The sequence below is a fragment of the Haliotis cracherodii genome, unplaced genomic scaffold (genome assembly GCF_022045235.1).
Source record: "Haliotis cracherodii isolate W230 unplaced genomic scaffold, xgHalCrac1.p SCAF_10, whole genome shotgun sequence".
In the NCBI taxonomy this organism is placed as follows: Eukaryota; Metazoa; Mollusca; class Gastropoda; order Lepetellida; family Haliotidae; genus Haliotis; species Haliotis cracherodii.
Window position 1 is genome coordinate 8,454,476 of NW_027266265.1, and position 27,994 is coordinate 8,482,469.

A 27,994-nucleotide genomic window follows, 5' to 3' on the forward strand; every position below is an offset into this window, starting at 1 on the left:
ACTAGACCACGGAGGCGGTCAGGTAGACCAGGAAAATGACAATATGTTCGTTTTGATATGTTGTATGTAAGGCGTCATTCACATACAAATACATTAACAGCATATTTATAATGTCAATTAAACTATGACAATGCTGACACATTTCATCAATGATGACGTGACGTAACAAACAAATTAAACAAATTTGAAGCTAACTAAAATATTTAAAAAACGTATTATTGAGAAATATATATCTTTTATTCAAATATTGTGTCAACCGATGAATTGACAAATTAACGACTATATATACAACTGATTATTACAACTCAAGAGTTTCGCAGCCTAAACAAACTCCACCCTTTATTACATCCCCGTCTTCATCTTCGTCTGAACCATGGCGATCTCCTGACAACTGGTCCTCATCATGCCAAATCTAGATCTGAATTGACAGGATCCAAGATTCTTGTGTGTTAAGAAAATACGGAAACCAAGTTGATGTAATTGTCTCAGTGTTCTCAAATATTCCAAATAATCTTTAGCTGGGACCTCGTAAATATACGTTTTATTTCTTATCCAGCTGTGGAGCTCCAGATCGAGGGTGGTGACTTCATCTAGGAAGCCGCTTGCAATGGCTTGTGGGAGAACTTTCCATTCCCAGTGTTCAATGTCCATCTTTAAGACATCAACACGTCGCTAAAAGAAATACAAACATGAATAATATCACAAGTTTGATGTGGACCCATAGTGATGATAAATCGATATTTAAAAGACTGAGAAGGATGATTGTCAATTTTGGTGGAATAACTGAGTTCTAAGTTAATTCATAAACATGCAAATATTTGTTTTACTTTCAAACACAAGAACGACTAAATGATCGATAAAGGCCAACGTCAACTTCATGGTCAATGAGAATATATATATATTATTATTATTATTATTATTATTATTATTATTTGTTTTACTTTCAAACACAAGAACGACTAAATGATCGAAAAAGGCCAACGTCAACTTCATGGTCAATGAGAATATATATATATCAGCGAACGTCATATATGGCCTATGCTTCCCTATCATATCCCAGACGTGTTAATTTGGGGAAGGTCTTGGCTTATTGCTGGCCATGGCATTCTATGGATGTTATGCTGCTGGAGGTGAGCATTGACCAACAGGTCTTGCATACGGGACAATACAAGGTGTCAGTATGTTTCCCGATAGTACTGTCCACTGACCCTTTCTTACCCAATATGGAGTGGGGTTCGCTCGGTCATAGTGATGCCACCCCACATCATAACCGCAAAATATGTCATGAGGTTGACATTGGCTTGACGTTCATTTCGACGTCTCCAGACACGACCGCGCCTATCAAGAAGTGCAAAGTGCTTCGGGACAGGTGACCAGCGACTATTATCTCAGCTTCGTCGTTGCCCTGCATGTAGACCTGGTTCAGGATCAATCGATCCTGAACTCTTGCCGTTGACCTGTCAACATTGTTGGTTGGTTTGTGAACCGCTGATCACACTTTTTTTCTCTAAACGTAAATAATTACCTTTTTGTTTTTTAAGTTGTATCATTTTATTTTTATAATCGACTAAAGAATTAAGTGACTGTGCGTCATCAATTGGCCACAGTTATCTCATTTTGGTTTTCCTAAACCTCTGACAAATTAACTGACTGTGCTTCAGCATACTCTCACGGAGTATATCGATGCTCACACCATTAAACACTGCTGGTTGGCCTCATCCAGGATTTTAAAACATGACAACGTCACACAAATGACTTCAATATATAACGCCACCTGCATGTCGTTAAATTGCTGAAAAAAAATCAATAAATTTCCAGATTTAAATGAAGATATGGTTTGAGTAGAGAGTTGTCTCACCTTTGCGTGGCCAAGCTCCTGTTTGATTGCTCCCAGTGTACGCATCTCCCATCCCGTCTTGTTGGCTCGGATGTGAACATTAACGTCCGACAATCCTATCCTATGGAAAAATACTCGCTCACTCCTTCTGTAGCTCTTTTGTGTCATGCTGAAATTTGAGAAAATATATTGGGTCGTATGGTCTTGAAAGAATTCAGGCTGTAACATAAAAAGAAAAACATACTCAGATACCTTGTTCCAATTTAGGAGCATGGTTCGGAGCATATTTTCCTACACACCTGACATATGTGTGAGATCGAGTTCCGGATCCGTGATTGGCTTCTCCATGGTGATGACCCAAGGTCAGGTTATGACGGATCTATTTTCCTGATTGTAACTCACTGATATGTTTCTCTACCTCAGTCGAATTCACCTACGTCTGTATCAAAACTTTGTAGTTTTATAGAGTTCAATAAATGTTCTTTGAGGTTAAACGGTTTGAATCATCATCATCGCCTTGATAATCCACAGACATGGCGGAAACCTTTCTTGTGGAGGGTCACACTAAGAATGGGTAGTTAGCAATAAGCCGGATGACATTACCGTTGTGTTATGTATTAATACACCGCTGCGATCATGAGAATAGAGAAGATATGCATCTATTTGATGGTAAAATGGTATGGTATGTAAGACACAGATTGCTGCAGCCGTTGTAAGAGAACTGGTACTTGACACACTCGTTTTAGAAATATCTTACAGACACCCGAAATCATCCCCCATACACACATCCCGGTGAAGATTGTATGGTCGGTCCCCAACACATGCAAACGATGTGCGCCAGGCCAACTTATAATCTAACTATGATGATAATTCAGTTTATTGTGCTATAACTTCAGTGGCATTGGAAGATGACAAGAAACACTAAACCGTTACGTACCTCGGATCAAATGAATGAACTTCACACCCGTACTGCTTTGCTATAGCATCGTCAAAACTAAAGTCATTTTTTATCCTGAAACAGAACACATCTGCTCAAATAGAAGTTAAAGAAAACGAGACACTTGCTGGAGGGACTGTATAGTAATGTGAAGTGTTTACCCGACAGAGTAGACAAGACACTTGCTGGAGGGGCTGTATAGTAATGTGAAGTGTTTACCCGACAGAGTAGACTAGACACTTGCTGGAGGGACTGTATAGTAATGTGAAGTGTTTACCCGACAGAGTAGACTAGACACTTGTTGGAGGGACTGTATAGTAATGGGAAGTGTTTACCCGACAGAGTAGACTAGACACTTGCTGGAGGGACTGTATAGTAATGTGAAGTGTTTACCCGACAGAGTAGACAAGACACTTGCTGGAGGGACTGTATGGTAATGTGAAGTGTTTACCCGACAGAGTAGACTAGACACTTGTTGGAGGGGCTGTATAGTAATGTGAAGTGTTTACCCGACAGAGTAGACTAGACACTTGGTGGAGGGGCTGTATAGTAATGTGAAGTGTTTACCCGACAGAGTAGACTAGACACTTGCTGGAGGGACTGTATGGTAATGTGAAGTGTTTACCCGACAGAGTAGACTAGACACTTGCTGGAGGGACTGTATAGTAATGTGAAGTGTTTACCCGACAGAGTAGACTAGACACTTGCTGGAGGGACTGTATAGTAATGTGAAGTGTTTACCCGACAGAGTAGACTAGACACTTGCTGGAGGGGCTGTATAGTAATGTGAAGTGTTTACCCGACAGAGTAGACAAGACACTTGCTGGAGGGTTGTATTGTAAATGTAAAGTGTTTACCCGACAGAGTAGACCAGACACTTGTTGGGGGGGCTGTATAGTAATGGGTAGTGTTTACCCGACAGAGTAGACTAGACACTTGCTGGAGGGCTGTACAGTAAATGTGAATTAAAACACATATGTGACGTCATTCCATTGTTTAAACGCTCCATTAATTTTCAGGAATGTAACGTGCGCCAAAGTTGCTTGTCAACGGTACATTATCTTGAAGCAACATTTGAATTAATTTCCACTTGGAACAGACAGAACTATTTTTTTACATTTATTTATAAGTGATAATTTAATATTTTTTTTCCGAAAACATGTGTCGCCGGCGGGATTCGAACCCGCATCGTTAGATTTGAAAACGTGTAATTGTCTACCTCAGGTACTGCGGCACATGAAGGCATGATGTGAAATTAACTATGAAATATTTTCATAATTTTGCATAATGCTTAAAAGCTCAAAATAATATGTATATATATACCCACAACAATGTTCATATCTATAGATAGTTCGATAAACCTTTGACGAGAAAAAACAAATAAGGTAACATAAATATCGCTTGTTTGGGCCTCTATATTTCCAAGTATACCCATCAGCATGTATTAACAATGTGCAAGCGATTGATAAATACTAGTTTAGGACCCAACAAAATTATGAAGAGCCGTGTACCATGCATTGTAAATGTCAACTCGCCACGGAGCTTGGCGCACGTGCAACAGCGGCAGAGAACGCATTCCTCGTGCATCATGCAAAGTCGATTCACGCAGTATAAATACAGACAACAAAGAGTTCTGGTTTATTTTTCAAATATTTTCAACTACAGAATATTTTGTCAAAGTGTAAAAGTAGGGATGAGTTTTAAGTAGGGGAATATCCTCGTAACTCTCCATTCCTTAAAATTAATGGGCCTCGGCCCCTGCGGGGCAACTGCTCCATAATTTTTAAGGAATGGAGACATTCCCCTCTACGTATTTACCCGGCAGAGTAGACCAGGCAATTGTTGGGGGGCCTGTATTGCTGATCGTGACACACTTCCCATCCACCGTCCTTCAGTTTACCCAGGCGGACGATGTTTCTACACAGCACACCAACATTATCCACATACCTAAAATGAAAACCCAATTATGAGTCTGTAAAATAATACACTTCAGCGAAATAAACTTTCCATTTAATTTCTTCCATTGTAGTTTTCGACTGGGAACAAAATCTAGAGAACTATATGTTTACCTCCTAGAATTTCATTCATTTACACGCCAAAAGGAGTATCTGTGATACAGACAATTGATAGTAGAGGATAATCTCTGACACAGTGAGGTTAGACAGGACGGTCATATTTACAGGTGAGAGAGGAGGGTTACCTGTGATACAGACAGGTCAGAGAGGAGGGTTACCTTTGATACAGACAGGTGAGAGGGGAGGGTTACCTGTGATACAGACAGGTCAGAGGGGAGGGTCACCTGTGATACAGACAGGTCAGAGATCAGGTTACCTGTGACACAGGCAGGTGAGAGAGGAGGGCTACCTGTGACGCAGACAGGTGAGAGATGAGGGTTACCTGTGATCCAGACAAGTGAGAGAGGAGGTTACCTGTGACACAGGCAGGTCAGATAGGAGGGTTACCTATGATACAGACAGGTGAGAGTGGAGGGTATCCTATGATGCAGACAGGTGAGAGTGGAGGGTTACCTGTAATACAGTCAGGTGAGAGGGGAGGGTTACCTGTGATACAGACAGGTCAGAGAGGAGGGTTACCTGTGATACAGACAGGTGAGAGAGGAGGTTACCTGTGATACAGACAGGTGAGAGAGGAGGGTTACCTGTGATGCAGACAGGTGAGAGTGGAGGGTTACCTGTAATACAGTCAGGTGAGAGGGGAGGGTTACCTGTGATACATACAGGTCAGAGAGGAGGGTTACCTGTGATACAGACAGGTGAGAGTGGAGGGTTACCTGTAATACAGTCAGGTGAGAGGGGAGGGTTACCTGTGATACAGACAGGTCAGAGGGGAGGGTCACCTGTGATACAGACAGGTCAGAGATCAGGTTACCCGTGAGAGAGGAACGTTACCTGTGACACAGGCAGGTGAGAGAGGAGGGTTACCTGTAATACAGTCAGGTGAGAGGGGAGGGTTACCTGTGATACAGACAGGTCAGAGAGGAGGGTTACCTGTGATACAGACAGGTGAGAGTGGAGGGTTACCTGTAATACAGTCAGGTGAGAGGGGAGGGTTACCTGTGATACAGACAGGTCAGAGGGGAGGGTCACCTGTGATACAGACAGGTCAGAGATCAGGTTACCCGTGAGAGAGGAACGTTACCTGTGACACAGGTAGGTGAGAGAGGAGGGCTACCTGTGATACAGACAGGTGAGAGTGGTGGGTTACCTGTAATACAGTCAGGTGAGAGAGGAACGTTACCTTTGATACAGACAGGTGAGAGAGGAGGGCTACCTGTGATGCAGACAGGTGAGAGATGAGGGTTACCTGTGATCCAGACAGGTGAGAGAGGAGGTTACCTGTGACACAGGTAGGTCAGATAGGAAGGTTACCTGTAATACAGACAGGTGAGAGTGGAGGGTTTACCTGTGATACAGTCAGGTGAGAGATGAGGGTTACCTGTGGAACAGACAGGCGAGGGAGGACGGTTACCTGTGATATGGACAGGTGAGAGAGGAGGTTACCTGTGATACAGACAGGGGAGAGGACGGTTACCTGTGATTCAGACAGGTCAGAGAGGAGGTTACCTGTGATACAGACAGGTGAGAGAGGAGGGTTTCCTGTGATGCAGACAGGTGAGAGATGAGGGTTACCTGTTATCCAGACAGGTGAGAGATGAGGGTTACCTGTGGTAGAGACAGGTGAGAGATGAGGGTTACCTGTGGAACAGACAGGTGAGGGAGGACGTTTACCTGTGATACAGACAGGTTAGAGAGGAGGGTTACCTGTGATACAGACAGGCCAGAGAGGAGGGTTACCTGTGATACAGACAGGTTAGAGAGGAGAGTTACCTGTGATACAGACAAGCCAGAGAGGAGGGTTACCTGTGATACAGGTGAGAGAGGAGGGTTACATGTGATACAGATTAGAATAAATGATATTTTACATATTTACCCGTGATAAAGACTCGTTATTTCTTCGTATGTCATTTTCTTCAGGATGTCATCCGATGGTATTTTAAAAGGGTCTTCGTTGTTTATAAATTCGTTGTCGGATTCTTTTTTGAGAAGTTTCTTGTCATGCCCTTCCTGAAAGAGAAACGATCTCGTGACAGTGACGGTCGACAACCGAGTTCGAACAAACAATTGGTCATAACAAACAAATCATCTGTTCGTTGCCAAACATGTGGAACCGCCTCCGTGGTCTAGAGGTAGAGCGTCCGCCCGGAGAGCGGAAGGTCCTGGGTTCGATCCCCGGCCGCGTCATACCAAAAGACGTTAAAATATGGTACCCTGTCTGGCGCTCGGCATTAAGGTGCTAAAACAAGGACTGGTCGGCTCGGGGATGCGGCATGGTATCTCAGTGGGCTAGCACTATAAATCGACATCAGTCCGGACTAGTACAGGCAGCCACACACACACGTGCATGCACGTACCTATATAAGTGCAATAATCTTGGACGCGACCTTCACCTCACCAAACATTTGGCAGTTTCCTAACCACCATTGTAATTCTTGCTGCTCGGGTAAATGTTTCAATATATGTGTCATCATATGGTTATATTATCAGAGTGGGAGAGTTGGGTTTAGCGCCGCTTTAAATATTATTCACGTTATATCAAGGCGCATCAGCGTGAAAGCCCGAAATTATGCAGGTCTCAGACGTTTACTACTATCGTGAAAGCCACTAGCACAGCTAGCCAGACCTAGAAACATAATCAGGCGAACTGCCATTCGAACCCACGGTCACAGGTTTATGGGGTGCCTGAGTGGTCAGAAAGCTAATATTCCAGGTATATTACTCTTGATTAATCTTCAATTTGAACCACGCTCAGCGGATCCTGGTACAGCTAAGAGGCCTAACTCTGAACAGAAAAAATTCGGCGTCGTAGATCACTTACTTGACTCATTAAATGTGAAGAGACAGTGACTTATGAACGCTCGCCTAGAGGAAACCCTGGGTTCGAATCCCATTTTGATTCAATAAATATTGACAATCGTTCTGCAGTTATATACTCACCTTGAATATACGGCTTTTTTCATAATCTTGCCGACTGAGAGCATCCTCTTTGTCGTGTTTTGTCTCTATGGCTAACTTTTTCACAGTTACAAGGAAAATAAATGCTCCAATCAGTCCAACTGTCCATTTGCATACACTCCCTTTGGTAAACCTGAAATAAAAAAGGAAAAGTGTTGATAAGATCCTGTCTTATGGGTAAAAATTCATAACGCGCACAACAGAAGCTAAACTGAGTGGCAAAAGAAAGCATACCGAGTTCGTTCATTATGTAATTGGAAATTGAAGAACTTTGAAATATTGAAAAACTTCAAATTTCAAAGATAAGATGTATACTGAGAGGCACAAATAACGCATACTCAAATTTAAGTGCCAATAATTTTTTACTGAAATGAAATATACAACTGACAATCAATACAAATGACTAATTAAAGATTACACTGATGAATTTCATGAACAGTTACTGTGTGACAAAGAATTAATGTCTATGAAAATGACGTCAAAGGCGAGTGGTGTCAATAACGAGTGTGTTCTCCTTGTGCAGCAATGCACGCTTGAAGCCGGCGAGGCATTGAGAGACACAGTCGACGAATTGCAGCCTGGGGAATACGTCTCCAATGATGCAGAAGAGCTTGAGTCAGTTGTGGAACCGTCTGTCGAGGATTTTGTTGACGTCGGACACGGCGGCCAAGTTCATCTCACAAATCCTCTATCGGGTTCAAATCTGGGGACCTTGAATGCAAGTCCAACACATTAACGTTGTTCTGTTGCAAGAAGGCATTTGTTATCCTGGCAGTGTGAGGCCTTGCATTGTCATGTTGAAAGACATGGCGACGTAAACCACGTTGAGTCAGTAATGGCAGCAGAACAGGCTGTAGAACGTTGTCGATGTAACATCTGGCATTAAGGTTCCCCTGAATGCCGTTGACCTGGCAGACGTGAAGCGATTTCTGAGGTGTCTGTTAACAATTTGACGATCTTGTCTCTGTGACGACACAGGCGGTGCACCTGGTCGAGGACAGTCCCTTACGCTGCCTGTGGTTCTCAACCGCTCATGTAATCTCGATATTGTCGTTTGATGGCAATGGAAATGAGCAGCAACTTGCTCTTGGGTACGACCAGCATTTAACATTCCCATTGCTTCATTACGCTGATCTTGCGTTAACCGTGGCATTGTGTAGACAAGTGATGGCAAAATGTCATGGTGTGCATTCATAGGGCCTACCTTTGAGGTTTGCACGTGCATCATGCCTTTCACAAAATGTGCATCGATAGCAGCATTTCCAGTGGTGTGTTGCGTTTTGGTGACTGGCTTCGTTTCCAGAAACAGCTTTTGTTTGCAACCCATATGACATGTTTACAGTAATAAGCAACAATGGACAGTGTCAACAAGGTAAAATGTAAACGGACCTCATATGTTCTTAAAAAATTATATTTTAAAATTGAGTATGCGTTTCTAATGCCTCTCAGTATATATGATACTCATTGGCAGTTGTGGATTATGCGAGCAATTTTCGTAAATAAACTGACGTCCAAAAGAAACTTTACCAGAGTTTGAAATCACTCTTGCTAAAAAACAACAAAACATACATGCATGAAGTAAAGTGTATTGAGAAGATCAATATATCAACATAATCAACACTGAAAATGACAATCATACCGCGACCGAGAATGACGTCTGAGCCCCCTTAAGTTAGGTGTGGTACAATACTCGAGCTTTCAGAATCATTGACAATAGGCAGAGTACATAAACAATCGCTCACGTTCAATAACAAGTCATTAGTAGCGTGTGTGACCACCAAATGCGCAATACACGCAAATTCTTCGACGCACAGAAAAAGTCAGTCGTCTGATGAGGTCACGTGGGATATGCCGCCATTCTTCTTGGAGGGCCCCGATCAGTTCTTGCCGGTTGGCTGGAGAGTGTGGTCGTTGTCGAACACGACGATCCATCAAGTCCCAGAGGTGTTCTATGGGGGACATGTCGGGTGAGCGTTCAGGCCACGGCAGGACGTTGACGCTGTGGCTGTGAAGAAGTTAGTGACAATTCTGGCTGTATGGGCTCTAGCGTTGCCATGCTGATAAATGACACCACGTGGCTGCAGTTGGAGAAATGGTAGGACAACTGGACGAAGAATGTTATCCATGTAAACCTTAGCTGTCAAGTTTCCGTCAACGATTACCACCGGTGTCCTCTCCTGCCCACAGATCCCTCCCCACACCATGACACTCCCTCCACCATATGGTACGACCTCCTGCACGCAACACGCTGTCGTTCGTTCACCCCTTCGGCGGTAAACACGTTGTCTTCCATCAGCCCTAAACATACAGAATCGACTTTCGTCAGTGAAGACAACCCTCTGTCAGTCACGTCGTTGCCAACGTCGTACAGTCCGGGCCCATCTCAATCGCAAACGACGATGTTGCGCTGTCAATAGCTGTCCTCTGTATGGTCTAAAAGCCCTGATTCCATGAGCCCTGAGTCTCCTGGCCACTGTCTGTCGACTAACCCTGTGACCGAAGGCATTTGTCGCCGATAACGTCACTGTCAGGAAACGATTTCGGAGGTGCAAGGTACGCAAGTACCGGTCATCATGGGGCGTCGTCACCCTGGGTCTGCCTGTTCTTAGCCTGTCAGCAGTCCGCCCTGTCTGTCTGTAACGTTGCATCAAGTTGGTAACGGCAACACGGGAGCAACCGAAGGTTCGTGCAATATGGGCGTGGGTGGCTCCCATCTGTACCATACCCAAGGCTCGTTCACGTTGTTCGACTGTGAGTCGTGGCATTTCTTTTGTGTTTGCTTTATCACTGTGGATGTCTGACTTGCCGTTGCAATCGCTTTATACCCTTACCTGCACGTGCATTTGCAGTTGTCTGTGGTGCACGTGTTTTTCACTTTTTCGCGTGTTATCTCGCAAACATGTAACAGACGATTAACATTTTCTGCATACACTATTATTGTGTTTTAGATAGACTTCATCGAAAAAAAAATGATACTTTGTCTGAAATTTATATTTTCAGTTGTTAAAGTTTTTTTGGGACGTCAGTTTAGTTCAAAGTTGTAAATCAAATTATACTTTTAACACAAATATTTTGCTCCTCGGTTGTTATTTGTTAAGCAGGAAGTTGGTGAATTAGGATGCGGGTCCCAAACGTGTACAGCTTTGGTGAAATCTACGAGCACTGGTATTAAATCTAGAAACACAACCGGGGCGAACAGGGATCCGATCCTACAATCATAGTAGTCTGACGTGCCCAGCAACCCTGCAAAGCGAATTTACACGACTGGGCCACCGGTGACACGACCTGCCCCACCCCAGCCAAGCCCCAACCCCAGAAAGCATCATAATGATAATAATATTTTGGCGTTTTCTGTTGCTCTTTAGGATAAGTAAACATGTCCAACTATTTGTGCCATGGCTCACTTGGCGCTTCATGCGCACGTATGTGCAACCAACCGTGCAAACAAGGGCATGTTACTCGTGTTTACGCTCTGATTATTTTAATGCCCTTCATTATAGACAACACCACATGTGGTTTGGCTTAGGACCAAGAGCCCATGACCAGCCACCTGCAGTGTGCCCCACCACGGGAGCTTGTGGCCGGATTCAGTTGTTGAAAACATTGTGTTGGTGGTGGAATAAAAATAACAATAAATAAGACCCTTTACGGAAGCGTAGTAGGGCCACGGTGAATTTCTTTTATCTAAGTATCTCCCGCGTAGGACTTAGTATCACCTACGTAGGACTTAGTATCTTCTACGTAGAACTTAGTATCTCCTACATAGGACTAACTATCTCCTACGTAGGACTTAGTATCTCCTATGTAGGACTTAGTATCTTCTACGTAGAACTAAGTATCTCCTACGTAGGACTTACTATCTCCCACGTAGCAGATACTAAGTCCTACGTAGGCGATACTAAGTCCTACGTAGAAGATACTAAGTCCTACGTAGGCGATACTAAGTCCTACGTAGAAGATACTAAGTCCTACGTAGGTGATACTAAGTCCTACGCGGGAGATACTTAGACAAAAGAAATTCACCGTGGCCCTCCTGCGCTTCCGTAAAGAGTAGAGTCTTATTTATTGTTATTTTGTTATCCAGTAAATGCTAGGCAACTGAGCGAGACTGTTGTGGAGCTTGTTGAAACGCCACCTCAAACACCACTCAGTCAGAGAAGGACAGGTTGACAAAATGAGCAAACGCCAGGCCTACACAACCCTGAACAAGTGTCCTCCAGGGAGAAACCAACTGACCTGATCCATTCAGCAATGCATGTTTAATCTGTCCGTCAGGAAACTGACAAATGCATTATCATAACTAATGATATCTAACCAACGTTTGTTTCAAAGAGGTGTGAAAAGCTTGTCCAGACTAAAATGTAAGGAAGAGAATTGATGAATGGCAACTACTTTATTATGAGGAACTCAACGTTTCGGAGTATATGCTTACTCCTTCATCAGGTGAATGATATCATTCACCTGATGAAGGAGTAAGAATATATGGTGTACAGAAGTAAGAAAAAGAATTGAAAATAAACATACGCAATTTTGTAAATATACTTTGAAAATAGGACACAAATCTTCAAATGCTGCTGTATTAGGTCAACTTGAAAGAACGAGAATGTACGAACATGGTGTTGTGAGAATAATAAAGTTTTGGATTAAGCTATTAAGAAAGCCTCTGGGTAAATATCCAAAGCATTGCTATTTCATGCTATGTAAATATGATGAATTAGGTTATAAAAATTGGGTTTCATTTGTAAGATATACATTGTTTAGTTATGGTTTTGGTAATGTATGGTTGATGTTAGATGTCGGAGACTGTGTATTTATTTATACATTTAAGGAAAGAACAAGAGATTTAAATTTGTTTGCGCAAGAATGGTCATATTGTATATCTAATTCACCAAGGCTAGATTTATATAGCACTTACAAATTCTTGCTTCAACCTGAAAAATACCTATCATCGATAAATTTAAAGAAGAGCTTCAACAAAATTTAGATGTAGTTCAAATGATTTTAAATAACATAAATATAGAATGTCTGGTGAACATGACTTTGCTGACAGTCTATGCAATTTCTGTAAAGAAGATTTAGATGATGAATAACATGCACTATTTATGTGTCCAGCTTATACTAACTTAGGGTAAGGTTGCACTGGTATTATTATCAATATCCTACCCTGCACAAGTTTGTAGTGTTACTCACAACAAATGACGACATCATTTTATTTCAACAAGCTCTTTATATTGAAAAAAATGTTTAAACTTAGAAATTCCAAAGCCAATATAAATTGTAGCGCTCTGTCACAATATGTCAAATATTATCCAACCATACTAATACCTGGCTTCTTCTCGGCCGTCTGACACTGGACGCCAGGGCTCACTAGCTGCCATGAGTCGATTTACTCACTGACTCATTTATGTGTCCAGCTTATACTAACTTAAGGTAAGGTTGCACTGGTATTATTATCAATATCCTACCCTGCACAAGTTTGTAGTGTTACTCACAACAAAAGACGACATCATTTTATTTCAACAAGCTCTTTATATTGAAAAAAATGTTTAAACTTAGAAATTCCAAAGCCAATATAAATTGTAGCGCTCTGTCACAATATGTCAAATATTATCCAACCATACTAATACCTGGCTTCTTCTCGGCCGTCTGACACTGGACGCCAGGGCTCACTAGCTGCCATGAGTCGATTTACTCACTGACTCATTTATGTGTCCAGCTTATACTAACTTAAGGTAAGGTTGCACTGGTATTATTATCAATATCCTACCCTGCACAAGTTTGTAGTGTTACTCACAACAAAAGACGACATCATTTTATTTCAACAAGCTCTTTATATTGAAAAAAATGTTTAAACTTAGAAATTCCAAAGCCAATATAAATTGAAGCGCTCTGTCACAATATGTCAAATATTATCCAACCATACTAATATCTGGATTCTTCTCGGCCGTCTGACACTGGACGCTAGGGCTCACTAGCTGCCGTCGATTTACTCACTGACGGAGCTGAGCGTGACAAGAGACTGGGCTACCGTTTGCAAGGAAGAAGAAGAAGAAGAAGAAGAAGAAGAAGAAGAAGAAGAAGAAGAAGAGGGAAGAAGTAGAAGAATATGTTTATTTCTCACGAATCACCGTGGTGACATAAAGAAGCTGACAAGAGAGACATATATACAAAGAAATGAGTGGAGCATACGCAGTCCACATTTTACATAATGAGCTAGTCGTAAGAGAAGAGGTTTATAAGAACAAGTCATAAGTGAAACACATTTTTCAGTATTTGGATATTTACAATAATATAATGGGAGATATTTATTTCTTAAATGGTCCGATTCATGGCAATCTAGTATAAAATGGAATTCGTCACCAATTTTAATTTTACAGAGAGAGCAAAGCCTTTTGAGGTTATACCATCTACCAGTTTAAATTGAGAGTCGGTGGTTGGTTTTGATTGAAGTAAGTCAAATGCGTAAATTATGAGGTAAATACAGTAACTCGTCTTCTACTGAGAGGATATCTTTATATATATTTCATCCTTTATATTACTATTAAAAATGATTTTAATTCATTCCAGAAAGATATCTTGTGCAGTACGCAACTTTTCAACACAATGTAGACCAAAGGAATTGAAGTATTGTTTTAAAATTTTACTGTAAGTTTTACCGGCTTTCAGAAAATTAGACCGATTTTCGTGAGATTTATTACGCCCAATTGTACGCCTAGAGTTGTGATAATTACGTCCCATAGCTCTACACTTTAAGTTAAACCAGGATTTGTGCTTACTACCATTACCTCTCGGTTTGACATTGGCTTTTCTACTTCCAAAGGTGTTTTCCGCTGCGTTCACGAGGATGTTACTTGTTCCTGTACATAGTGAGGCAGAGAGAGAGAGAGAGAGAGAGAGAGAGAGAGAGAGAGAGAGAGAGAGAGAGAGAGAGAGAGAGAGAGATGACTTATGACTTGTTATTGCATTTCAAGCCAAATGACCAAAGTACAAATAGTATTACAAATACTTTAAGAGTTACCACTACTCTCATATTGACTTATATTATGCATATAAATATTTTGTTTGTTTGTTGACATTTTTTATTCCTTTCGAAGAGTTGTACATCAGGTTCAGAGGTTACACAGTAGGTTTAGTCAATTGTAGTGACAATACGTTACATAGATGTACATTTCTTGTGATATAAATATAGCATGCATAATTGAAACACACCCACGCACACGCACACGCGCGCACGCACGCACGCACGCACGCACGCACACACACACACACACACACACATGATATGCCTCAAGAAGAGCGTGAAAAGTTGTATCGATAGTCAGATATAACTAAAACAATTATGGTAGTATTGCTATTTGAGGGATAGCTGATCTATAGCCTTATTGTACAAGGCATGATTATTATATTAATTTGTGTAGGATTTTTCCCCATTTTCGTTCAAATTGTAATAGGCCATTGTTTTTGGTGGCAATGAATTTTTCAATCATCGCTGTCTCTTTTAGTATTTTCCTAAAATTATCAAAAATCGGTTTCTCACCCTTAATACTTGATATATATATATATATCTTTTACTGGATATTATAATATGATTGAGTAAAAGTTTATTTTTGTCGAATCCAAAAATAACTGAGTATTTGGTAAGTGAGATCCTAGTATTTGTGTCAAGGTTTAAAAAGGTTTCAAGTTTGCTCCAAAAGTGTTTAACATATTCACATTCCCAATATACATGTATAAGGTTTTCGCCATTTCAGTCACAAAAGGAGCAAATATCATTATCAACTAGTTTCATTCTTAATAATTCCTTTTTGGTGTAAATTATTCTGTGGATAAACTTAAACTGAAAGTCAATCAATTTAGTATCTTTAGTACATTTTTCTGAAATTTCAATAAACTTCTTTCCATTGAATATCATTATCAAAAAGAGATTGCCATTTTCCATTTACTAAGGGTGGTTTTGTTATTGTAATTAGTCTATCATAAAAGTACCTATTCCTTGAACGGGTATAAATACATCCCTCAATTGTGGACTAAAATTTAAGTCATATATTGGTATTTTGATATAATGGTTGACAGTGTCTCTCCATTCTTTAGGTATACTAAGTTTAACCTTATTATAATCTAATATTGTACCCTGTATATCATAACGTACTTTTAATATTTCAAATGGCAAAAATCCATTCTCATTACATAAGTCCTTAATTGTCACTATACCCTTTTTAAACAGATTTTTAATTATGTAGTTTTCATGTTTAAATTGGTGATTTAGCCATAGGGGCTGTGATAGAATTTCGGAGATCCTTTCTGAATTTGTTGTAAATTTTCTGCCGTAATTTCCCCAAACATTTAAAACATCTCTCCAAAAAGGGTTTTTTACACATAAATATTTATCAGCATTGACTCGTAAATTTATCATATCAGTGAAAGAAAAAAATGAGGGATTATCACATGTACTCTTTTTTAAATACTTTCTTAAAGTAGATAATTTTAGTGATTCTATAAATATTTTAATGTCCACCATTCTAAGCCCGCCATCAGCATAATTTTTTTTCAGATTTTGCCTTTTAATTTTATCTGGTTTATTATTCCATAAAAATCTAAACAAAATTTTATTTAAATTTGTAATAAAATCTTCTGGGGGGTTTGGCAGTGCCATAAAAATATGGACAAGAGTTGAGAGAGCCAATGACTTGATAACAGTAATTTTACCTATAAGAGTCAAGTTTCTTCTTCTCCAGTTTGCCAATAACCTATTTATTGTTTCAAGTCTTTTTCGGGTATTGATAACCCATAGATCTTGCAAATGGGGGTTGAGAATAATTCCCAACACTTCAAAATTGCCTACATGCCAGTCTAACTTTAAGTCTTCACAAATATTTGTTGAGCTCCCTGCTTTCGACCCGATCCATATGGCTTTTGTTTTATCAATATTTATTTTAAGTCCAGACATTTTAAAGAAACAATCAAGTATATTTATTGCTGCATACAGGCAGTCAGCCTCTCCGTTTAAGAATAATTGTGTGTCGTCTGCATACTGACCTAATTTGTACTCTTTCTCATTCAATACAATTCCTATAATGTTTTTATTGTCTCTTATCATACAGCCTAAGATTTCCACAGCAAAAAGAAAAAGATATGGTGATATTGGGTCTCCTTGTCTGCAACCTCTTTCATTAATAAAGAAAGAAGACATATGACCGTTTCGTATTACACAAGAAGATGCATTATTAGTTAGTAGGTGTATCCATTTTATCATATAAGGCCCAAAACCATACTTTTCTAATGCCCTGGAAATAAACTGTCTTGATATGGTGTCAAACGCTTTCTCAAAATCAATCAGCAGCAACATTCCTGGTCTATTTAGTCTTTTACATTCAAACATAATGTCATACAAAAGTCTTGTGTTTTCGCTAATACATCTTCCAGGAATAAAGCCAGTTTGATTATCATGAATTAGGTGATCTAAAGTTGTTTTCATTCTATTTGCAATACATGTACTAATTATTTTATAAAGTGCATTCAGCATATAAATATTAATGAGGTTTATCAAATGAAAATACATTTGAGAAACTTAGTAAATAAATAAAATATTACTATATTTTCAGGTTACACAAACTTTTAGTGGGTAGTACTGGTTATTGCTTAATCTTGGTAGTAAATCCTTACGTTTATCTTCATAGAACATGCCTACATATACAACATGTGCGTCATCTTCAACTGATCCACAATGTTTACAAAAAAATCTTAGGATCACCTTAAAGCAATATTCTTTTTCGGTAATATTGTACACCCAAATTATTACATCCAGATCTGAATATAGTTCACAATCTAACAAAGATTTTTGCGCGTTTTGTAAAATGACAATGCAGGGGAATCTTAAGACGAGTAGCATTCTTGGGAGGAACAAGTATACTATCTTTCTTTACATTGGTTTAAAATAATTCGGTATCTCATACTATACCATAGCCATATCTAAATAACAAATCTCGTACATGTGTTGCCCAATTTGGACGTTTTCTATCGATGATAATAGTGATAAATAACATTGATATGGATACCTATCTACATTCATTTGCAATAATCGTATCCAGTATTTGATACATTTAACACTATAAACATTATAGGAGGAATTCACCCATACTCTCCATAGGCAACAGCATTAAGTGATCTATAACCAATATGTAGAATAAATTGGTAAAATTCTCTATGAACAATCTCTATACTTTCAACTCTACCAAAATTGGTGCAATTTTTTTATCAAACAAATAAAAAGATTCATTCAGAGACAATTCAAAACGCCGGATAAAAGATTTTAAAGCCCAAAATGCCTGATTAGCTTGTTCCGACAAGTTTTACATGCTCTCGTCCATACAAGTTTAGGAGTTATCTTAAGACCTAGATCTTTATACATATTGACAGTTTCCATTCGCATACCACTATAATACCATTTTTCAGTTTTAGATAATCTTCCACCCATCAATACAATTATTTTACTTTTTTCAACATTTATTTCCATACCCCATTTTTGGGAGTAGGGCTGTAGAGCATCCAGACGCCTCTGAGATTTTATAACACTATCCGCAATTAGTAGAAGATCATCTGCAAACAGGAAAGTTCCTGACACAAAATACCATCGGTAAATTTTTTTTCTAAACTAACAACTAATTCATCGATAAATATAGAAAACAACAATGGGCTAGGTGTGCAACCTTGTCTAACACCACCTTTAAAATATGGACTTAGTTTGGTACAATGATTAAAAGTTACAGTTGCGTTTACGTTTTTATACATACTTTTCAAAACACTAAAAATATTGCCATGTATACCATTTTTGAGGAGAATATACAACAATTTCTGTCTATTTACCATATCGAACGCTTTTCGAAAATCAATGAAAGCACAATACACTTTACCATTTTTTCTATTTTTGAATTATAGATTGGAGAATGAAAATACTATCGATTGTTCAGTGGTCTTTCTTGAATCATCGCTGATATTCACCAATGAGTTCATGCACGTCAAGATAGAACTCAATTCTTTTGTTTAGGATATATGCAAATATTTTACTAACAACATTCAACAGAGAAATACCCCGATAATTACTCGGATCACTTTTTAGGGCCTTTCTTATACAAAGGTAATATAATAGCAGTGCTCCATGATTCTGGCTAGTATCCGGAATGTAGATTTTTGTTAAACAATTTTACCAGGTAAGGCGTTGTAAGGTATGCCGTCATCACCGGGTGATGTATCATTTTTAGATTTTTAGATCGCGTCGCAACTAATCTCCAGAATCTCGAGTACAGTTACTATCACCAGCTGCTTCATGAATATCCACGATGACACCATGTTTATACTGCTTCTGTTTAAGTTTACAGATTCTCCTAAAGTCCGTTCTAACTTCTTTATATCTTTCATAATTATTAGTGGATGCATTACTTTGGAATATGTTAACTAGTTTATATTTTCTTCTCTTAAGGTTTTCACATTTGTCGTCGAACCACTTAGGTTGTTTGCAATTAGTTTTGTTATAACATCTTTCCGGATACAGTCACCACACGAATGTAATATAAATTGTAATGTTTCCACAGATTTATCAATGTCAATATCTAACTCGCCCAGAAAACGATCGAAAAGTTCTTGCGTGGCCGAAAACTTTAGATTATTTATAAAACAGTCGCTCTTGCTACTATTCCATTTGAAACTATTTCTATCAACACCTCAGTCAGTCTCCTTAGATTCTGTTGGGTTTCAAAAAAGTTAATTAAGGGTGCACATAACGGCAAGTGATCAGACTCTGTGCGAGAGATTACAATAAAACCTTGCACGTTTCAAAAAGGGAAGCCGATACTGCGGTATAGTTTGGGGTATTAAAACCTGATAGTCATACGTATGAAAAGTCTCCTTTATCGGAAAATCTTCCGTTTAACAGATAAAAACAAAATGATTTACACAAATCTAAAAGTTCTTTACCATAATTGTTGATAACTGAATCTTTGTTTTTACGGTCTGGATATAATGGGTGTGTATCAACCTTGTCATATACCACCTCATCAAGAGGAAGATAGCCAGAGTTGTCAAAATATATAAAATCAGCCTCAACGCCTGTCCGACAATTAAGGTCTCCACAAAAGGATAAATTCACTGTTTGGATATTCATCTTTAAAAAAAGCTATATCATTTTCAATAATTTCTATGCTATCATTCTTGTACGTATTTTCTGGTTTGACATAAAAACACCCTATGATTATTCTTTTACAAACATTAAATGGAACTTTCTGTGATTTGTAGCGATAAACCTCACCAGAATTGGAAGACTTGTCGAGTTGTTTTGTTTCTTCTCCAATCTAATTACTGTATCGAACTTGTTTCTATAGCCCACATCTAGCTCTTCGTCGAAATCTGTTTTACTTTATGAATAGTGTCAACATTATCTTCTTTGTCTTCCATGTCTATTCTGAATATAAGTAGGTTGTTTTTCCTAGAGAAAGTTTCACTTCGATCAAGTCTATCTACAAGTGATGAAATCGTCACAGATTGTTGAGCAATTGTCGTCTTTAGCTCGTTGTTTTCTTTTTGGATAGCTTCTAATTTTGAATTAACATAGTGAGGTTACACAAGTATTTGCATTTTCAACATCAACATTTTCAATATCTTTTCACAGATCAACTGAAACGAGTTTGTCAGTATTATTTACAAATGTATTACATAGGGCATTGTCAAACCTATTTACACTTGTACCTTGTATCTTCCCAGAACTGACACATTTATTCGTATGTACGGGGTTTACAGGGATATATTTCAGTGAAAAGGACACACCACAATGTACATCCGGGAAATAGGGTCGAAATCACTTTAAGTTAGTCTGAATGATTGGAGAAGTTTATTATATCATCCTCAAATGTAAGAAAGTGGTCAGGTGAGGCGTATCGACTGTTTTCAGAGGGTATGTCCAAGATAAACGTCATTATCAACAGGTCTTTTGAGAGCAGACACCATGTTATTACATCATTTGATTTGTCTTATACATGCACATGTTTATTTCTGTTATTCATAAAGATAGAGAATCGAGGTATATGTATATCGTCCTCATCACCTATTTTGGTCTCGGTGAATGCCAAACTGTAATACTTTGTTAATGAAATCAGGGCTTTAGCAGTCGTGACGTCCACATACATTAAGCGATAACACATTTAACTTACAATGTACATACAAGAGATCTGTAAAATGTGAGTGTTCTGTTGACGTACGCTCCGGTCTTCCTATAGCTACCTGTCCGCGTGGTTCCGCTCTGTTTGGCCCTCAGTTCGTCGACATGGTGGGGGTGGGGGGGTGAGTGGGTGGAAGGGGAGGGGGGGGGGGGGGGTTCCCACCTTTCCTTTTGTTTTTCATAATAATATTTTATGACTATTATTCAGTTATGGATTTGGCCACGTGTGGATTTCGCAGGAAGTTGGTAATGAGACCCTCTTTATTAATGCATTTATTTAAAGGTTAAAAGACTGTAACCAACAGGACTGGTAATGTAAAGTTTGTGAAATACGTAAATTATCAATGTATAAGGAATATAAGTCATTGCTAACAGTTGAAAAGTATCTCTGTGAAATCACAAGCCGTCATTATAGACGTATGTTTTGTTTGTTAAGAATTGGCGAGTTGCCATTGATGGTAAATTTAGGTAGAAGATGCGGTATAGAGTACTGTAATAGGCAGTGCAGATATTGTAATTTACAGGAAATTGAAGATGAGTTTCATTTTATGCTTGTCTGCCCATGTTACAGATATTTAAGAAATAAGTATTTACCTATTTATTACTCTTCCAATCCTACCTTATTTAAATATAATACTCTATTATCTTGTAACCGCACTAGTATTGTAACTAATTGTGTTAAGTATATACTGGAAGCACTTGAAATCCGAAATACTCTCACTTAATACCCTCTGTCATCTGCCTCATACTGTATTTTTCAATGAGTATTTGTACGTGGGCCTATGGCCTTTATACTGAAATAAAGAATTGAAAACATAATAATATATTTTTAAGTTGTATATAACGTATGAATCCCTTCTCAGATTACTTTATCTCAGTTCTATATGACGTACTATTTTACTTCTCTGTGTCGTTCTTGTACGTATGTTTTCTCTTCAGTGTGAGGTTAAACTGTATCATTTTTACTATTTTGATATTTTGCAATATGTTGTCGTCATCAGTTATGCAAATCAGTATCGGTGTGTCTTTTTAACAAGATGTTCTTCATTAATATTCACCGCCAGACCCATTGTAACAATTACATGTACACTTTGCTTTGACGATGCCGGTTGATGTTGTTCAATACAGGTGTTTTTGAATCTATTCTACATGCTAATCATTTCGGGAAGATGATACACATTTATCCATAAAGATTATACATATAAACGTACGCAGTCTTAGTAGATTTTAAAGTAGATTTAATCAGTGCTGAAATAGATAGTTATGATGTTGTATGTTTAACAGAAACCTGGTTGCACCATGATATTCTAACCCCTGGTATTACACTGATACCATTTTCAAATCGTATAGCCTGTACTAAGGAATATATTTTAGATCTTAAATCAGAGTATAACGGACAGCCTGAGCAGGAGGCGCGCATGGATATGATGACAGTTTTTAAGTAGTTAGTGTTAAAACCGAATGTTTGCGAGGATTAATAAGATTTCTGAATTCAGTTACATCAGTAACCGTACATGTATTTGTTACATTAAGTCATTTTATTCAAATTTGTTTGGTATGATATATATGTTATAATTATTTTAGGATGGAAGGTACAGCTACCAAATAAAATACACTGAAATATCAATTCATTATGACCATATTTCATAATCTATTTTTTAAAGCAACCCTCCTTACATTAAAGATATCTATTTAAAGAATATAGACATTGCAACAAGCCGAATTATCAGGGGGGAGACTTTATACTGAGGGGGGCGCGAAATATATCCGCCCGGGAGAGATTTTATTTCAGAACAGATTCTCCGGGGGAGAATCTGTACCGGTATAAACTCTCCGGGGGGAGAATTTGTACGGGGGAGAGTTTATACCGGGTCACCGGCATACACTCCGAACTGCAGTCTGTGTATTGTTAAGGCTTTACAGAACAGCTCCCATGCGGAACTGTGAGAATCAGTTTTTCACAGCACAGCCGCATAAGCCTGTAATCAAAGATACAGAGTCACGCTTGATCAAGCAGGTGCTTCAGCTGAGTGGCATAGACATGAATACGTTGAACTATTCAGCATATATATAATCATGCCATCATGGAGACTCGTCACATTCCAAGGACTTGGAAGTGGTTGTTTGATATTTCTAATTTGAACGTTTGATTTGTTCCAACTTGCATATTATTTTAAACCAGCTGTCAGTTTATATTCAGCATTCGGTAGCCACCCTGCTAATTACGGAGTTTCAAACGTTTTAAAGTCTGACGCCTGGATCGCTCTGGCTATCTCATAAAGTATTCGCTTTTAAGTCGTATACAACCTTCGACCTTCGCGAGCGAGTTGAATGGTCAATGTCCATCGGAGCGAAATGTAGAATGGTGTATAAGTTTTTTGAATTTGTAAAATACGCGTAGGTTTGATAAATATGATTATAAAACGAATTTCTTTTTAATTTCTTTCATTCAAAACTGTCTTCGGAAATAACGCTTGAAAAATAGAGCTGACTTGATGGGAAATGTGACGTTAGCCAGCTGAGACTGTACATGTGGACACACATTGCACCGACTACAGCTTACATGTAGGCTCTTTGTTCAAGCACGAATATACAGGAAATGATATGCAACATTTCTCGGTGTACTAGTTACACGTTTGGATGTTATCGGTTCTGCATTCTGAGATACAGTGATGTTAGTATCTTCCACAATTAACACTACATGTATATAATAAAATAAAACAAATTTAATCTCTGCTGGAATGTGTGGTGCCAATCATTCGATCGGGTAAGAATCGTAAACGTCTGACCAGACGAATCAACTATTCACACCCGATACAAAAATACAGCCAGATTTTTTGTAACAGTGTTATTACATGACAATTGAAAATTCTTATGAGCACGTACATTAGAGAAAGTGACTTCATATACGTCATCCCTATTAATCAAAGCTGTCAATAAACTGAGAAGCATATCTATCGGAGACACTCAAACTAACGTTAAGTCAACAACATTTATTCAATACTTCATTTACTACAAATCAGAATAGTATAATAGTAATAATAATAATAATAATAATAATAATAATAATAATAATAATAATAATATTGCTTCTGTATATTGCACTTATACAGCGACGTGCATGTACATTTGTACTCAGACACAGGATACAGACACAGTCCTTTTTTAGCCCCTTTATGCCGAGCGTCAGACAGCGTAACAACAAGTACCATCTTTTATCGTCTTTGGTATAACGCGGCCATAGATCGAACCCCGGACCTTCCGCTCTCCGGGCGGACGCTCTACCACTAGACCACGGAGGCGGTCATATTGCTTCTGTGTGTGAATGCACTTAATATTTGGCATCGCAGTTTTCAGCTTCAGAATGCTCCACACAGGTGGTATATCTGAATTTGTAATGTGTATATGGAAGTATACGCATAGCATGAAAACATTCAACATTCGTCAATAAAGTCAAACAGTCAAACAAGTTTGTGTTGTCCATGCAATATTCTATCCTTGGGAACCGCCTGTGCAGAGACAGGTTGTTTAATACAATATTGCCTCAATTAAAATCTATTTCAGTTTGTTTCCACCATTGTCTGTACGATCTTAACATCGGTCTTTAAACCTGATGTCTAATGCATATTCTTTTACAAACAGGACACTTAGCTGATATAAATGATGTAACATCCAGTTGATTTTTCAGTTATCTCAGTTACCGTTTTATCAAACAAGAGGACTGTATACGACATACGTCAATCTGTTAACGAAGCTTATACAATTAATATTTTGAAAAGACAGTTAAACGACAGTATTGTATGGTAGCCGTAGCAGACAGATTTACATCCGTTGTCATCGAGAGTTGCGTGCATCACTGGGTTATTACAATGGCAGTGGCCTTGTAGAATGTATCTATCAGCCCAGTTGAATAAAGCGACAAAACCCTTTCGATATCCAATAGAAATCTCTGCATAAAGCAGAGTCGGTTTACAATTCCGACTATATCATGAACACGTGTTTATAAATCACTATCAAATACTGAATTTCCAGGTGTTCACAGGTTACATACAGTGTAAGTAAAGAGACGTCTCTAATGCTGTACTGGGACCCTATATATCGTTTACGTGACCTATAAATTAATGTGCACTCATGCAATCAATGCCATGGAGGAATAAATACCGCCCACAAACTGCGCCATTGTGCCCCGGGAAGAGTGAAAGCAGATTCATGTGTGAAAAATATGTGTTTTGAAAATATGTACACACCAAAACCCCCGAAAATAGCGGACATATTGTTGAGTGCGGCGTTAAAAACACACACTTAAACGTATAGAGTATGGAAATTCAGATTGTCAATGGCCGTAAATCTTGTGATTTAGCTGGGGCGTTCAAATGTATTAATCGTGCAAGTTTAATAGATTATGGCATTGTATCTTCCAGTTTGTTTGAATCTGAATTGGATTTATTTGTGGGTTCTAGAAGGGAATCAGATCGTGTGTCCGCCATGTGCATTGAAGACGTCGATACATGGAATGGATGAGGCGGTTGATGAAGGCCATAGACACTTGAGCCTTCACTCTGAGGAACGCCTGACGCAGTTCAGCTGCATTTGTCGGCCTTGGTCGGACGTCATTCAGCTGTCTTTGAATCTCGTACCACAGGTGCTCAATGGGATTTAAATCGGGACTGAGGGCAGGCCCCTGCATGGTTCTGATGCCATTCTGCTGAAGGGAGTCTCTTGTTGCTCTCGCAGTGTGAGCACGAGCGTTATCATACTGAAACTCGTGGTTGCGGCGACGTGCCTAATGAGGTATGTACCGAGCTGCTGTGACACCATTGCCGCTCCCTGGACCGATGTTCTGGAAGACCACAAGGCCGATCCTCTATGCAAGACCAATTCCACCCCACACCATTATGCTCGTACCACCCCATGAGCCTCTCTCAACACAAGCATCCGAATAACGTTCCCCACGGCGTCGCCAGACTCTCTCTCTCTGTGCCATCTGCTGTTGAGATACAGTAACGGCTCTCGTCTGAGAAGAGGACTCTTCTCCACTGCTGGTGGCGCCAATGCTGGTGCTGTGTTGCCCACTGAAGACGGTCCCGGCGATGACGTGTTGTCAGAATGGGTCCTCGGTGTGCCCTGTGACAGTAGAGGTGTCTGCTCGTCAAACGTCGACGCTCGGTGTTCCCACTAATGTGTCGCTGGTGTGTCCCCATGGTCTGTCGAGCAGTTTCCGCAGTAGTGACAAAGCGATCTTGAAGATGCTGTCGCACAATCTGACGATCCTGACATCGGGTGGTGACCACTACGTGGTCGGTCATCTGTAGTGTTGGTGGTCTGATACCGTTACTGGAGCCTGTATATGGTCCTTATGTGGACTTGATATGCATTGGATACTTGCCGGGCGAATTGTCCAGCTTGCAATCGTCCAAGGGCTTGGTGTCTTGTCAATGTTGGTATGTGGTAGTAATTCAATAACGAATGAATGTTATCCGATGTGGGTGGATTTTTATAGGGCAAGAAATGGGGGAACGCATGTGCAGTTCAATTTGCACGGAACTCACGTGCATCGGGTTGCCATGGCCGTTGCTGTGATGCGTTTAGGCGATCGGTTTTGTTGTCATCTGCTTTGTTTTTTTATCATCAAATTTCATTTTTCCAGACAAGGTTATGTTAAATTTTAGAAATTATTACAAAGATTACCCAGATATTTAAATGACAACTTTTCATGCAATGTTACTTGGGGTGACGTTTCTCTTGCGGTTCAGTATATAAACAATGTTGATGTGAGGCGTGGGTGAGACTTGAACACTGAACCCGTTGTTATATATGTTGATGAAATGTACAAGATGAGAGAGTATATTTGGGTCGACTTAAGTTACCTGTAGCTGACAATTTTCCCACAGTTTTTTTAAACTTGCGTTTTATAAAACAACTAAAAGTATTTACCTCCGGGTTGAGTGGGACATTGAAAGAACAACCCGTTGTTTTGATCATGAATTTAATGTATTAAAGAAAACGAAATAAACGTTTTTGATTTTACTTCGAAGATGTCAAACAGACACTAATTGAAAACAGTATCATGAAAGGAAAAAGTTGTTTCGTAAAGTTTCAAATAATAAACGACAACAGTGGGAAGATCGTCAGCCAATACTGACAAGGATTGTATAGTATTTGGGCGTAAAATAAAATCTCTGTTAATGTTAGTGGTAGGTAATGTTTCGTTTATAACGCTCGATAATTGGTTTGAATACTTCAAAAATTATTAAATTCAATATGTGTAGATCAGCAAACATTTGATGATAATGTTACTGATTTCATTATGAACCATGCTATTTAAGAATGTGCTCGTTGTTATAAGCCGTTAGTGTTAGTCGCCTTTTACGGCAAGTTGCTAAAGACCTATTCCTCCACGGAATCTTCACGGGTCCTTCTTGGGGCACATGAGTCTCTACTTGGCTTTGTTGGGCACGAATGCCACTGATAACACAGTTCCTCAGTAGTAAATCCCGCAGAGTAAAGGATTTTCGTGAACGACCACTGGCGTTGCACTACCAATACATTCAACACGAATAATATCGCAGCCATTTTTTATCATTGTGCCGAGCCAAGCGCGACCAGGACATCGCGATTACATATTCTGAAACACATATGGCAAATGACGCAGTTAGGAACAGTTCTACTTATAATGATACAGAAGAAGTCGTTGACGGAACTGAATACATTCTGTAGCACCTACCTTAAAGAAACCATGTCTGTAAACAAGGAAAAGGGAGATGCGTCACTATCCACGCAGAAAAGAGCCTGAATCACTGAAGCCCTTTGTGTGTGTGTATGGGGTGGGTCTGGGTCTTGGTGGCCTGTTCATCATTCACTAGACTTACATTTGGGCTCCCTTTTCCTCAGTATAGTCGTCGCTATATTAAAGGGGAAGTGTACACGCAAAAATCTCTTTCTTTCTTGTTTTAAACAAAACGCAATTTTAGACTTAGTTA

General features: G+C 39.3%; 1 protein-coding gene across 2 annotated transcripts; it reads right to left on the bottom strand.

The window, feature by feature from the left end:
* Positions 1-262: 262 nt before the first annotated feature.
* Positions 263-27,859, bottom strand: LOC139454037 (probable methyltransferase-like protein 24). 2 transcript variants are annotated; one of them, XM_071235520.1, is made up of 7 exons: positions 27,739-27,859; positions 7,790-7,940; positions 6,726-6,859; positions 4,593-4,721; positions 2,775-2,849; positions 1,859-2,006; positions 263-672 (listed from the first exon to the last, which is right to left on the bottom strand). In XM_071235520.1, the coding sequence occupies exons 1-7, from the start codon at positions 27,750-27,752 to the stop codon at positions 343-345; spliced, it is 981 nt and encodes a 326-aa protein (XP_071091621.1). In that variant the 5' UTR covers positions 27,753-27,859; the 3' UTR covers positions 263-342. The 2 variants fall into 2 exon arrangements, with proteins under 2 accessions (XP_071091621.1, XP_071091622.1); XM_071235521.1 differs by lacking the exon at positions 4,593-4,721.
* Between the last annotated feature and the right edge of the window lie 135 nt (positions 27,860-27,994).